This window comes from Bubalus kerabau, chromosome 2, assembly GCF_029407905.1.
Source record: "Bubalus kerabau isolate K-KA32 ecotype Philippines breed swamp buffalo chromosome 2, PCC_UOA_SB_1v2, whole genome shotgun sequence".
NCBI lineage: Eukaryota > Metazoa > Chordata > Mammalia > Artiodactyla > Bovidae > Bubalus > Bubalus kerabau.
This window is the reverse complement of record NC_073625.1, coordinates 186,795,265-186,809,252: the sequence shown is the minus strand read 5'-3', so window position 1 is coordinate 186,809,252 and position 13,988 is coordinate 186,795,265. Positions and strand designations below refer to the sequence as shown.

The following is a 13,988-nucleotide window of genomic DNA, read 5'->3' as shown; positions in this document are numbered from 1 at the left end:
TCAGAATGTATGCAAGTCTTACATTTTAAGTATGCCAGTATATTACCAAGAAAGCGAAAAGGCTTCACCAATTTATAAACTTACCAATAGGTGTTCATTTCCCTACATGCTTGCTAAGACTACATATTATCAAATACTTAATTTATTTTTCTAATTTCCTGGGTGAAAAATAGCATCTTGTTTTAATCTTCATTGACTTGGTAATGTTTTACCTAAATTCTGATCATAAATTAAAATACAATTTAATTTGTAGAAAATTGACACTTTTGCGATTTGAGTTACCTAATCCTGGAATTTGATACGCTTCCACATTTATCCAGGTCTTCCCTTATCCAGTTTGGTGATGACTTGTTCTTTAAATTCATTTTATAAATTACTAGCTGTTTGTAATATTTACCAGCTAAATATTTAATATTTTTTTATTGATCTAGGAGGTTGGATGATTCATCATCATAGTTTATTGCCAGTTACAACTGTTGTGGAGCACTTTTCTCAAGCAGGAATTTCCATGGACATTCTTATTTAATATCACAATATTCCCAAGAAGGAAATAGTACCCCATTGCACAGATAAGGGGCTTCCCAAGTGGCTCAGACAGTAAAGAATCTGCCAGCAATGCAGGAGACACAGGCCATATGGCTTTGGTCCTTGAGTCAAGAAGATCCCGTGGAGGAGGATATGACAATCCACTCCAGTATTCTTGTCTGGAGAATCCCCTGGACAGAGGAGCCTGGTAATTTACAGTCCATAGGGTCCCAAAGAGTCAGACATGACTGAGCGACTAAGGAAACCGAGGCTCTGTTGGGCTCTCCTTGTGTCCTCTGTTATACTGATAGGAAGACGCAGTACTGAGATGTGTGTATTATCCTTCTGGAAGTCCTCTCCCATCCCTGCCCACCACCAGTTTTTATCACTCCACGCCTTCCTGGGTCTCACCCTTCTTTCTCTTGCTGTGTCTTTTGCTGGCCCTCTTCCCTTACTTCCCTGATGGAGGGTAATTGAGCATCAGTTCCCATAAAGGATCCCTTGACATGCAGAGCTTGGTCCCCAAAGCTCTGCCTCCAGCTCCACTTGTGTTATCCATGCTGTCACCCAGCATGGTCAGGACTGAACTCCTGTCTTCCCTGAAGAAAAGAAACGCTTGCCGAACTTCTCTGCTACGTCACTGCTACCACACTTTCATCGGACCCTTAGATCCAGTGCTTGGCGTGCTCCTCTCCCTCCAAGTTCTGTGGATCCTTTAGTTTGCGTGTATTTCTCTGTGTCTCACTCATTTCCTCCCACAGCTGTCCCCATGCTTGGCCCAGGTCTTCCTGCTCATGCTCCTGAGTAGGGAGCGTGGTTGGAGGGCATGAGTTGCCATCCCCATCACCAGCGTATCATGCTGCCTGGGGTGGTGCTTCTAGTGCTGTGAATACAAGCAGTCACCTCCGCTTGGTCCTCACTGTCTTCATCTGTAAACATGGGAATAATAAGAGACCCTGCACTGTGTGGTCTTTGTATGAAGTAAATGAGTCAAAATGTATGATGTTTAAGCCTCAGTGGCTCACTGAGCTAAAAGGACCTAGAGGCTCTGATTAGAATTAGGACTCGTAATCAGCCATGTCTGCAGCCACATTTCTCCTGTTTATAAAGACAACCATTCCACTGGGTTGAGAGCTTCCCTGGTGGGTCAGGTAGTAAAGAATCTGCCTGCAATGCAGGAGACTAGGGTTCAATCCCTGGGTTGGGAAGATCCCCTGGAGAAGGGAATGGCAACCCACTTCAGTATTCTTGCCTGGAGAATTCAATGGACAGAGAAGCTTTGCAGGCTACAGTCCTTGAAGTTACTAAGAGTTGGACACAGTGAGGAAGGAACACCTTCACCTTCACTTCATTCCACTCTTAGAGCCCACCCTGCTGCAGGATGAGCCCATCTTAACTAGTGACATCTGCAGTGATCCAGTTTCCAAATAAGGTCACCTTCTGAGATCCTGGGGGTTACGACTTAACTCATGAATTTTGGCCTTGGGGCTTTCCTGGTGGCTCAGTTGGTAAACAGTCTGCCTGCAATGAAGAAGACCCAGGTTCAATCCCTGGGTCAGGAAGATCACCTGGAGAAAGAAATGGCAACCTACTCCACTATCCTTGCCTGGGAAATCCCATGGACAGAGGAGCCTGGTGGTCTACAGTCCATGGCATCTCAAGAGTTGGACAAGACCTAGCAACCAAACCGCCACCATGAATTTTGGAAGGAACACCAAAACAACTGCTTGGATATCTTCTCATAAAGGGCAACTACTTTCTCTGTCATGTGTGTTAGTAGCTCAGTCACGCCCAACTCTTTGCCACCCTATGGACTGTAGCCCACCGGGCCCCTCTGTCCATGTAATTCTCCAGGCAAGAATACTGGAGTGGGTTGCCAATGCCTCTTCTAGGAGATCTTTCCAACCCAGGTATCAAACCCACGTCTCCCACATTGCAGGCAAAATCTTTACTGTCTGAGCCACTGGTGAAGCTTCTCTCTCATGTGTGAAGCTTTTAACATAATTTTGTTAAACCGTAATTTTTTTCAGGCCACTCAATTGCACTCCAGGCAAGAATACTGGAGTGGGTCATCATGCCCTCCTCCAGGGGGTTTTCCTGACCCAGGTATCGAACCCACATCTCTTTTGTCTCCTGCATTGGCAGACAGGTCCTTTTCCACTAGGGCCACTTGGAAAGCCCAACTTCTGTTTCAGTTAATGCTAATTTATCTTCCAAAATAAAGAAATATAAGATATTCACTCAGAAGCTCATCTCATTTCTAGCACTATATATTCTTAGAACTTGGATTTTAATCTTGTGTTCCTTTCATTTTTCAGAAACTGTTATAAAAACTGTTTAGGAGAAAGCTCCGTTTCATTACACAGCATGGATGTCAATTGGAGGTGACAGTCACAGCTGATAAAAGTTTCATTGTGTTGTGCAACCAGTTGGCATCTTATTAGAAAAACCATCTGTTCTTTTAATTACTATTAACTCAGTTGAGATTGCAATAGCAAAAAAAAAAAAAAAAAAAAAAAAAACCCTGAAGATATATTTCCAACTAAGTGAAAAATCAAACATACTTTTAAAATCTTCCTGAAAATAATATTGTCTATATTGAAGATCTAACAGTCTGACTGTACGAGAAAAAGCCAGAGAATGTTATAAAGGAATACTTAACATCAAAATCTTAAAATATGATCATTTTCATGTAAGAATACATTATGGTCATTCCTAGAGGGGAAAATACTCTTTTATGTATTATACATAAGGAAGTTTCTTGTTGAAAGCTAAAGAGAAGAATTTTAGCTTTCTTTCTTTTTACCCAGACTTAAGAAGAGATGTTTTGTATACAACTCATGGTGGATGTGGAGAAGGCAATGGCACCCCACTCCAATACTCTTGCCTGGAAAATCGCATGGACGGAGGAGCCTGGTGGGCTGCAGTCCATGGGGTCACTAAGAGTCGGACACGACTGAGCGACTTCACTTTCACTTTTCACTTTCATGCATTGGAGAAGGAACTGGCAACCCACTCCAGTGTTCTTGCCTGGAGAATCCCAGGGACGGGGGAGTCTGATGGGCTGCCGTCTATGGTGTCGCACAGAGTTGGACATGACTGAAGTGACTTAGCAGCAGCAGCAGCAGCAGCAGCATGGTGGATGGGTTTCATCCATTCATCTCATGAACAAATATTTTCAGGCAGCACAGCAAAGGACTGCTCTGTGTTATGGAGATGAAAAGTTGACGAAAACAATTCAAGTTCCTGCTGTTCTAGTTAGGGAAGCGTTGAAACAATCTCAAACACATTCAAGATGACTTCATGTAGATATAATATGGTCAAGTGCTCGGAGCATGAGTGACCATGGATCATGGATGTGGTTCACCTGGGATGACATTGCTGCAAAGTTACTTTGGGAATTGAGGCCAGACTGATGGGAAGGAACCAGGCAAATGGAGCTCTGGGCTCAGGGACCTTGAGGTGGAGTGGTTAGAAGAAGAACATTTCAGGGCAGAGCACAAGAGAGAGAGAGAGTACATGAATAACATGGCCAAACCTAAACCCTTGTGTAGCCATGAATAACTGGGTCTAGTGGGACCACATCAGGACACAGAACAGTCTGATGGCAAATGTGATGATGGCAGCAGGGCTGGAGAGCATTAGAAGCTGGGATCTTTCGAACTGGTGGTGCCCAGAGAGGCAAGTGGATGATTCAGAAAATAGTTTAAAACAAGGAACAGAAGGAAATTCTGGTGGAAGAAATATGCAGGGTGAAGAATGATTAATTTGGACAACTTCAGAATATGTCTCTTATGTTCGGATACTGGCAAACGTGCTAGGGAATTGTTATTGTTTTGTTCAGTTGCTAGGTTGTATCTGACTCCTTGCAATCCCATGGACTGCAGCACACCAAGCTCCTCCGTCCACTATTTCTGAGTTCACTCAAATTCATGTCATTTAAGTCTGTGATGCCATCCAACCATCTCATCCTCTGTCACCCCTTTCTTTTTCCTGCCCTCAGTCTTTCCCAGCATCAGGGTCTTTTCCAATGTGTTGGCTCTTCACATCAGGTGGCCAAAGTATTGGAGCTTCAGCTTCAGCTTCAGCATTAGTCCTTCCAATGAATATTCAGGGTTGATTTCCTGTAGGATTGACGGGTTTGATCTTTTTGCTGTCCAAGGGACTTTCAAGAGTCTTCTGCAGCACCACAGTTTGAAAACATCAATTCTTTGGTGCTCAGCCTTCTTTATGGTCTGACTCTCACATCTGTACATGACTATTGGAACAACCATAGCTTTGACTATATGGACCTTTGTCCATAAAATGATGTCTCTGCCTTTTAATATGCTGTCTTGGTTTGTCATACGTTTCCTTCTAAGGAGCAAACATGACAGCAGATATTATTATTCAAATGACATCACCATGATGTTAGAGCAGGTCTCTGAGTTTCCATCTACTCTGGATCTGTATTTTTTTTTTTTCCATCTTTTCGTCACTTAGTGCACTGATGTGAGAACTCTTCTACATGGGCAATAAGTTCTGACCTTTTTCATTTTTGTTTTGGTTGTGCTGCACAGCACATGGGATCTCAGATCCCCGACCAGGGATAGAACACCCCTCCTCCTGCCCCCACGCAGTGATAATGTGGAGTCTTAACCACCGGACCACCAGGGGAGTCTGCATCTGTCTACTCTCTCTCTCTCTGGTTTCTCTCTAATCCTTTCTACTGCAGAAAGGACTTCTGAAGACAGTGTCCTCACAGCCTCTTCCCCCCAGAGCCCCTTCCTCCCTCAGGCATGTAAAGGCCTTTTCTGGGTCTTGTTTATCTCTTTCTACCCCTGTTAGTGCTCTGCTGTGTGACGCTGGCTCACACAGTGTCGGGAAACATTTTGTCTCTGGTGACCCAGTTCCAAATAGCAGAATTCTGATGTCAGATGCACCGTAGTCATTTTCACTGGTGTGTTTTTTCTAACACATGAGGATTCCTCACATAGTAAGTGCATCCATGAAGAGTCAGGAGTGAGCCCTCCTGTGTAGGTGGATATGGACTCTTACTTCACTGTTGCTTTAGGCAGGCCTGATGGCCTTGGGCAGCACTGGGCACACCTGATGACTGGCCTCTCCTGGAAGATCAGCTGAGTAAAACACATGACATTCACTTTTGTAGTGACCACCTTTAAAATTTTTTTAATTGGAGGATAATTGCTTTACAATGGAGGGCTGCTTTCTGCTATATAACAACACGAATCAGCCTTAATTGTGTATGTGTGTGTGTGCGTGTGTGTGTGTGTGTATCAGTTCAGTTCAGTTCAGTCACTCAGCCGTGTCCGACTCTTTCCGACCCCATGAATCGAAGCACGCCAGGCCTCCCTGTCCATCACCAGCTCCCGGAGTTCACTCAAATTCATGTCCATTGAGTCGGTGATGCCATCCAGCCATCTCATCCTCTGTCGTCCCCTTTTCCTCCTGCCCCCAATCCCTCCCAGCATCGGAGTCTTTTCCAATGAGTCAATTCTTATACACCCCCTCTCCAGTATCTCAGTTGGATATATATATCCCCTCTCTCTTGAGCCTCCCTTCCCACCCCATCCTACCCCTCTAGGTCATCACAGGGCACTGAGCTGAGCTCCCTGTGGTATACAGCTTCTTCCCACTAGCTGTCTATTTCACACATGGTAGCATATATATGGGCTTCCCTGGTGGCTCAGATGGTAAAGAGTCCACTTGCCAATGCAGGAGACCCCAGTTCAATCCCTGGGTCAGGAAGATCCTCTGGAAAAGAGAATGGCTACCCGCTCCAGGATTCTTGCCTGGAGAATCGTATGGACAGAGGAGCCTGGTGGGCTACAGTCCAAGCGGTCGCAAAGAGCTGGACACAGCTGAGTGACTAACACTGTCAGTGCTACTCTCAGTCCTTCCTGCTGTCTCTTCTGTAGCTATCATTTTAGTGCATGGCTATCTTTGGATGGAATATATGTGTTAACCTCATCTTCAGCAGTAGAACAAAGAGTGATTCACCATCTGTTTCATAGGTGAACTATCCAAAGCTTAAAAAGTAGACTGTATTATCAAAGGTCACACAAAGTGATATTGACAGATTTAGAATTCAGATCCATTGGATTCCCAGACTCAGAATTTTTTTTCCTCCACAATGAGGAATCTCTCCAGGTGTTTGAACTTGTTCTCTTGGTACCAGGGAAAGACCTTTTAACTTTATAACAACAGGAAAAAAAATTAGCTGAGTAGATTGAGCAAGCAATAATAAAGGGTGTATGTGTGTTAGCCATTCAGTTACGTCCAACTCTTTGTGACCCCATGGACTGTAGCCCGCCAGACTCCTCTGTCCATGGGATTGTCCAGGCAAGAATACTGGAATGGGTTGCCATTCCCTTCTCCATGGGATCTTCCTGACCCAGGGATCGAATCTGGATCTCCCGTATTGCAGGTAGATTCTTTACTGCCTGAGTCACCAGGGAAGTCCTTAATAAAGGGTACTAGAACATGCCACTCCAGTACTCTTGCCTGGAAAATCCCATGGATGGAGGAGCTTGGTAGGCTGCAGTCCATGGGGTCGCTAAGAGTCGGACACAACTGAGTGACTTCACTTTCACTTTTCACTTTCATGCATTGGAGGAGGAAATGGCAACCCACTCCAGTGTTCGGGCCTGGTGGGCTTCTGTCTATGGGGTTGCACAGAGTCGGACACGACTGAAGCGACTTAGCAGTAGCAGCAGCAGCAGAACATATGCAGTTAATTATTTGTGTCTAAGTTCCCCAAGAAGGAAAACCAGCATTTATCGCCAAACTTGAATTTATCCTTGTGTATTCAGTTTGGTTATACATACTGATTTTCTTCCCTTGGTAACTGATAGTTTCTTCCATCCCAGTGAGATGATGATTATAATCCAGTCTCTTCCCTCCAATCCTGTTATTGCATCAAATGCCATGACTCTGCCCCTGAGACTCAGATCTGTTTAGACTGTAAGCTCCCTGAAGGCGGAGGCTGTGTTGCATTCCTTTCTGTGTTCTCAGAACCTGGACAGTTCTGTCCCGGGGAATGGATGCACGTCTCAGCTCTGGTTTCTACTCACCCAGAACACATGGCCCACCATAGAATCAGCTCCCACTTGCTCCCTTCAGGATGACATGCTTGCCGGCTGGCTGCAACTCACAGTTCGGCAAACTGGATTCCTAGAACTGTTGCTGTTTCTCTGCCTCTGCTGCTGCCAGAAACCCAAAGGCATGGTGCTGAGCCTCAGAATGTGCCATCTGCTGTGCGTTCACCCTCAGCACCGTGACGGGACGGTGGGGCTGTAGGACTGCTACCCTGAGAATTCCTACAACATTCCCAATCATGCCACTGCCCCATTTTCTTTGGTAGTTTTGATCTTGGGTGGCCTCAGCCTGCAGCGGCTGGGAGTGGGGCTTCAGTTTCCCCACCAGAGAGATTGAGTTCAGGTCCTGGTGACGAGATCACCAATCCTAGCCACTGGATCAGTGGTCAGTGTCCAGGCCCTCACCCTTTGGCTTTGCAGAAGTATTCCCACAAAGATGGAAAGTAGTGAAACAAGTAAAGTATTTATTAGGAGGAAAAAGAGTACAGTATATGTGGATAGATGGGCTGACCCAGAAAAAGAGAGTCACTGAGTCACACCCTCGTGGCAGTTTGTATTACTTTTATGAGGCATTTCTTCCAGGTTTCCTCTGATCAGTCATTTTGGTTTGCCTGGTTCACAGTCCATATTTGGTGCATCTCAGAACCCTCCCATGTGTATATACGCATCTCTCAGCCAAGAGGGATTGAAGAGGCTTATGGGAAGTTAGCATCACTTAGCACCATTCCCCTTTGACTCCCAGAAGCCTTTCTGCACTCATATAGTCAGGGAGGTCTCCTGACTTTGAGAAATAAGTGGTCTGGGCAGGGCCCAGCTGCCTCTCCTAATTGTGCTGCTGTTCTTATTCTGGGGTTTCAGTCCACAGGAAATGAGTCTCCTATCACTTTATCCTGGGGCTCCTCACCTACCTCCCGCCTCAGTTTTACATTTCTGGATAGAACTAGTCCACTAGCCCCTGTGCTGAGCATAGCAAGGCTGGTACTAAGCTGTGAGTTTTCTTCACTGGCATTAACACACCAGCTCATGCCAATAAATGCTGGAGACCTGTGCCAGCACTCAATTGAAACCCATTTCTTCTGGGTTTATGCAAAGTTCTAAGAGCTTTGGTATGTCTGGTTTCTCCCTCTCAGCACACGCATCCTGAGTGTATCCACAGCGATTCTGTCAGCAGAGAGACGTGACAGCTCAGAGCCTGGTAGTAAAGGAGGGAACCATGTGTGTTTGTGCGTGCTAAGTCACTTCAGTCTTGTCCAACTCTTTGTGATCCTACGGACCTTAGCCCACCAGGCTCCTCTGCCCAAGGGATTCTCCAGGCAAGAATAATGGAGTGTCCTGTTGTGCCCTTCTCCAGGGCATCTTCCTGATCCAGGGATTGAACCCTCATCTCCTTTATGTCTCCTGCCTTGAAGGTGGATTCTTTACCACCAGTGCTACCTGAGATACCCAGAGAGAACAGATGAACTATTAAAGACAAAACTGGGGACTTGAACTCCTGGTCCATTCAGTGCATGTTGAGAAGCCAAGATAGCTTCTGATATATCCCTTTAATACCTGAGCAGTGTGGCTCAATAATCTACAACTGCAATCATGACCCTAAATCCCAAAATCATTCACAATTGTTCAGTTGACTGCTTTGCAATATGTTTAACATGACAAACAAAAAGTGTGGACTATATTTTAGCAGTGTTTATATGTAAAGTGCTAATAATATTCCAAGGAAAATAAAATTACCTACAAAAGTTTGGCTTTGCACAGTTGTATGTTACCAGACAGTTCTGAGTAGTAAAGGAGTGTGTGTGTGTGTGTGTGTGTGTGAGAGAGAGAGAGAGAGAGAGAGAGAGACTGTGTGTGTAGTTTATTGCTATTAATATTTTGTTTTAATATTTGTCTATTTTAACAGAACCACATTCTTCCATCTCATTTAAGGCTGTGAAGAAATCCATTTATTCCATATGATACAAAATCCTCTGCTGATGTAAGGCAGAAAGCGGGGTGCATTGAAAAGCAAGGGGGTGGTTGAGAAGATTCCTTGTCACCATGAAACCAAGACACCTGGTATTCTAGTGACATAGCTATGCCTCATTGTCCTAAGAGTTCCCCGTATCTTGGGAGTTTAGGCTGAACTCCAGGACTCTGGGTCTTTGTGGTCCTCTCCTAATCAGATTCTTCTATTCTTCATTTTTATTTTAGGTTTTAAAATATTGATCAGTTTGGTGATGGGTTTCAGTGAGAAATAACGGGTTCGACAGAGATGGTTCAAATTAGCATGGGAATTCAGCCAACTCCTTCTTCCTTCCCTGTGAATATCTCAGAAAATGTTTCACACCAACAAGGTTCCCAATTCTCTGAAACACCATGTCTTTAGAGAGTTTATGCTAAGTGGATAAAAAGGAGTCAGCTATTCCAGGAGCAAAGTGAGTGATTAAATTAAATGTACCCGGAGAGTAGAGCCCTCTTAGGAATCAGCGGAGTAATGAGTGCAGGCTGCTGCTTCTGCAACCCTGAGCATCTCCTGACACTCAGAGAAGCTGTGCACACGAGGCTCCCCTTATATGTCACCACCGCTGATGGCCTGTCAATTCTAGTGGAAAGACTCCATCTTAGAGTGGTGACAGGAGTTAATATAGCAGCTTTTTGTCCCTTGTTTCTGTCTTTCACTCTGTACTTTAAAGTAACTGGTTATTAAAGCATTATGTAAGTATGCAAAATATATTGACAGGAAAAAAGATGTTTCAATTATACACAATATATACTGGTAAGACCTGTTTGGCATGTGATGACAGATGACAAGTGGTAATTTTAGTTGCTGTTTTCAGGGGGAGGATAAAGCAAAAGTAGCTAGAATATACATCATTCCCTTTTTCAGCTATTCTGATGTTTAGCATATTTATAGCATATTTTAAAATAAGTAACTAATATAATTGTTAAAAAAATAAATTTATCACTTAAAAGTATTTTATCCTTTAGTAGTTAATTGGTGTTCTTCTGGAAAGCTTATGCTGGATCAGTGTTTGTTTTATGATATTTTTAATTCATGTCCATTGAATTGCTTTCATATTGCATAAGAACCAATAAGCTGTTTTTACCTTATCTGACAGTTGATCTATGAATAATTTATACTTCTTATAAGAAGTAACCATGGGATGGCTGTGAGAATTGTGTTCACAGCTTAAATATTTGAGACCTACAATTAATGAAGTCAGGACTTCTGGCAAATTCTGATTAAAATAAACCAAAGGCAGTTTCAAATGAACCTAAGGAAAACAAACAGTTGAAAAGAATGTGAATTTTTGTCATTTTGGTCTTTTCCCAAAGAAGCAAAATCACATTACCTTTCAAGTGGAATTGCATCAGATGCAGACATTTTCCATAGGAAAGGCTAACAGTGGAACACAAGGAGTTGAGTCTCCCACCATGTAGGTGCTGGAGCTCACCTAGGAATGTACTCCTTTGCTTTTATTTGGGGTATCACAAAAATTATCACTGAACAGTGAAAACTTATCTTTAGGTATTTACATATCTTTAGATATTTTAACATTAATTAGATATTAATTAGTTAAAGATATTAAATATCTTTAGATAGTTTTGAAGGAAAGAATCTTCTTTATTCTCCTTCAAGCAACAATGATGCTTGATCTCTTAATGCTGGCCATTTCTGTTCAAACTGAGTTATAGAGGCAAAACCCACAGGTCACGGAGAGCACATTGTATCCAGTGTTGATATGCAGGAGGAAGAGGTGGGTATCACTTTTTTCTCCCTGAGGTGAAAATGCTATCATCGATAATTTCAGTAGTAATCAGAAAATGGAAGAGCTCTCTAAAGCACTGAATATAGGAAGAATTGATCTTTATCCTAGAATATAGATGTAAGTGTTGGTTATCATTGAGGAAATTAGTCTTTCCTGGGAAGGTTGTGGAATATATCATTGTCCTCTAGTCTAACATGTTTATGTATTTATTGCAACATTTGAAATACTTACATGATATAGAAATTTATAAAAGAAAATTAATACTCCTTTAATTTGTCATATTCTGAGAGAAAAGTGATGGTCAAAGAAAATCTGCTAAATTAGCAACATACCAATTATATGCCAACTTTCTTGCTCCTAAATAAATACATGACCTAAAAAATTAATTCATGAGACTAAGCTTTGCAAGTATGTATTTATTTTGTAGTATACTCACTAAAACCCCTTAATTTAGAATAAAGTATTAATGTAGCTTGAACCCTTAAAGTAACACACACACAAACACAAACACACACACACATCTATTATTTGCCTTCATATGAGTTTCCTTCAGGTGAAGAAAATCTATTCAGTGCCTTTGTATGACTGGGTTGCTTCTGTTCTGTTTTAATGGGGTAATCATTTTCTTCTATTTTAGGATCTAGATTTCTCATCACATCCACGGGCGCCTTGTATATTAAAGATGTACAAAATGAAGATGGATTGTATAACTACCGCTGTGTCACGCGGCACAGATACACCGGGGAGACCAGGCAAAGTAACAGCGCTAGACTTTTTGTATCAGGTAAAAACTCATCAGCACTGAGATTTCTGTTTCTGTTTTCTTTTGTTAGTGCTCTGGGATGACTCCAGTAAAATCATGGAACTTAAAAGTAAAATGAAGTCCGTATTTCTGTCCCAAAATATTCTAGCAACTTGAGGGTTTTTTAAATTAAAAAAAAAAGAAAGAAAGAAAGAATAACTTTTCCCGATACAGTACAATGCAAATATGGATATTTCACCTACTGTAAAATTCCAAATTTCTTTGACCCTATATTATTGCTACTTTGTTGACAATGCCTCCTCTCACTATTGTATGTTATGACATTGGTGATACCAATTAGCACCTCAGTGCTTTCTACTCTGCAGAGCCCTAAGGGAGCAGGACGTAGTCCTTGGAACACACCTCTTATTCCCCATCTAGCAGTAGTGGAGAAATTATCCACTTTGACCTAGAAGGGTGGGTTTGGTGGGGGATGGGGGGAGACTCAAGAGGGAGGCAACACATGTATACTTATGGAAAATTCATGGTGTTATATGGTGGACGCCAACACAAAAATGTAAATCAATTATCCTCCAATAAAAAATTTAAAAATGTAATATTCTATGCCAATTGGTTTAATACAGCTTTTTTAAGACTATCTTACACATTTTTAAATATAGCATATACATTATAAAGTGAGTATAATGATAATAATCATTATTAGTGAATATAATAATAATGAGATTTTGAAATGTATATTGATTTGCAAATAAGCACTCAATTTAATGACTAAAAACTTTCTACATTATATATATATATTTTTACCAATTGGTCAAAATAAAACAAAATCATGGATATGAAAAAAAAAAAGTAAAGTTAAAGAAATAGGCATGGCCTTCCAGGATTATTCTCAAGTGAAGGAAACCCAAAAACAGTTTATTCCACTTTCATAAATATGTCAGTTTTGTGCCTCTTTTAGTGGGAGTTATACTCTGAGATGAAGAAGACGATGGCACCCTACTCCAGTACTCTTGCCTGGAAAATCCCATGGATGGAGGAGCCTGGTAGGCTGCAGTCCATGGGGTCGCTAAGAGTCAGACACGACTGAACGACTTCACTTTCACTTTTCACTTTCATGCACTGGAGAAGGAAATGGCAACCCACTCCAGTACTCTTGCCTGGAGAATCCCAGGGATGGGGGAGCCTGGTTGGCTGCTGTCTCTGGGGTCGCACAGAGTCGGACATGACTGAAGCGACTTAGCAGCAGCATACTTAGAGAAGATATCGACCTTTTGTAGAATCTTTACGGTTGGCTTGCTGTTGATCCATCAGTCAAACAAATCAGCAATATGTTTACACAGGATTGTATTAGTGCTCCATGCAGAAGTTTAGAAGTATGAAATGACCATCTCAGTATTAGAAATCAAATGTAAAATATATGACTTTTGCTCTTATAGTTTTAGAATGTAACATTGATCCATGCAGTGAATAGTAATTTTATTTGCCGTGATGTTTTGTGTGGGAGACATGATAACAAGTTTTCAAGTGCTGGAGTAATTAGAACAATGTCACCTAACACCCACATATTGCCCTTGATAATGCTCTATCTGAATTCCTCTTCCCCATTTACATCCTTAAAATACCCAACGCTCACCTGTCTTTTAAGGTTTAGGAAAAACATAAGTCATAACTAATTGATATTTTTTCCCCTCTGAACTTGAAAATAGCTTATCTTTACCTGTTCTTTTTCATATCAGTTGTTACTTTATCTCTTGTGTTATTAGTTATGACTTGTTGCCTCTGTTAAGGGCAAGAATAATCAGCACAGTAAAAAAAAAAAAAAAAAAAAAAAACGCTCGTTTGTACGCCTGTGGC

The 13,988-nt window shown here is 42.1% G+C and overlaps 1 protein-coding gene across 1 annotated transcript in view; it reads left to right on the top strand.

The window, feature by feature from the left end:
- Window positions 1-13,988, top strand: part of DSCAM (DS cell adhesion molecule) — a 697,188-nt gene that overhangs the window by 343,673 nt on the left and 339,527 nt on the right. Inside the window, exon 4 of the mRNA XM_055570128.1 lies at window positions 12,009-12,155. Coding sequence (XP_055426103.1) covers window positions 12,009-12,155 — 147 coding nt within the window. The remainder of the gene's footprint in view (window positions 1-12,008; window positions 12,156-13,988) is intronic.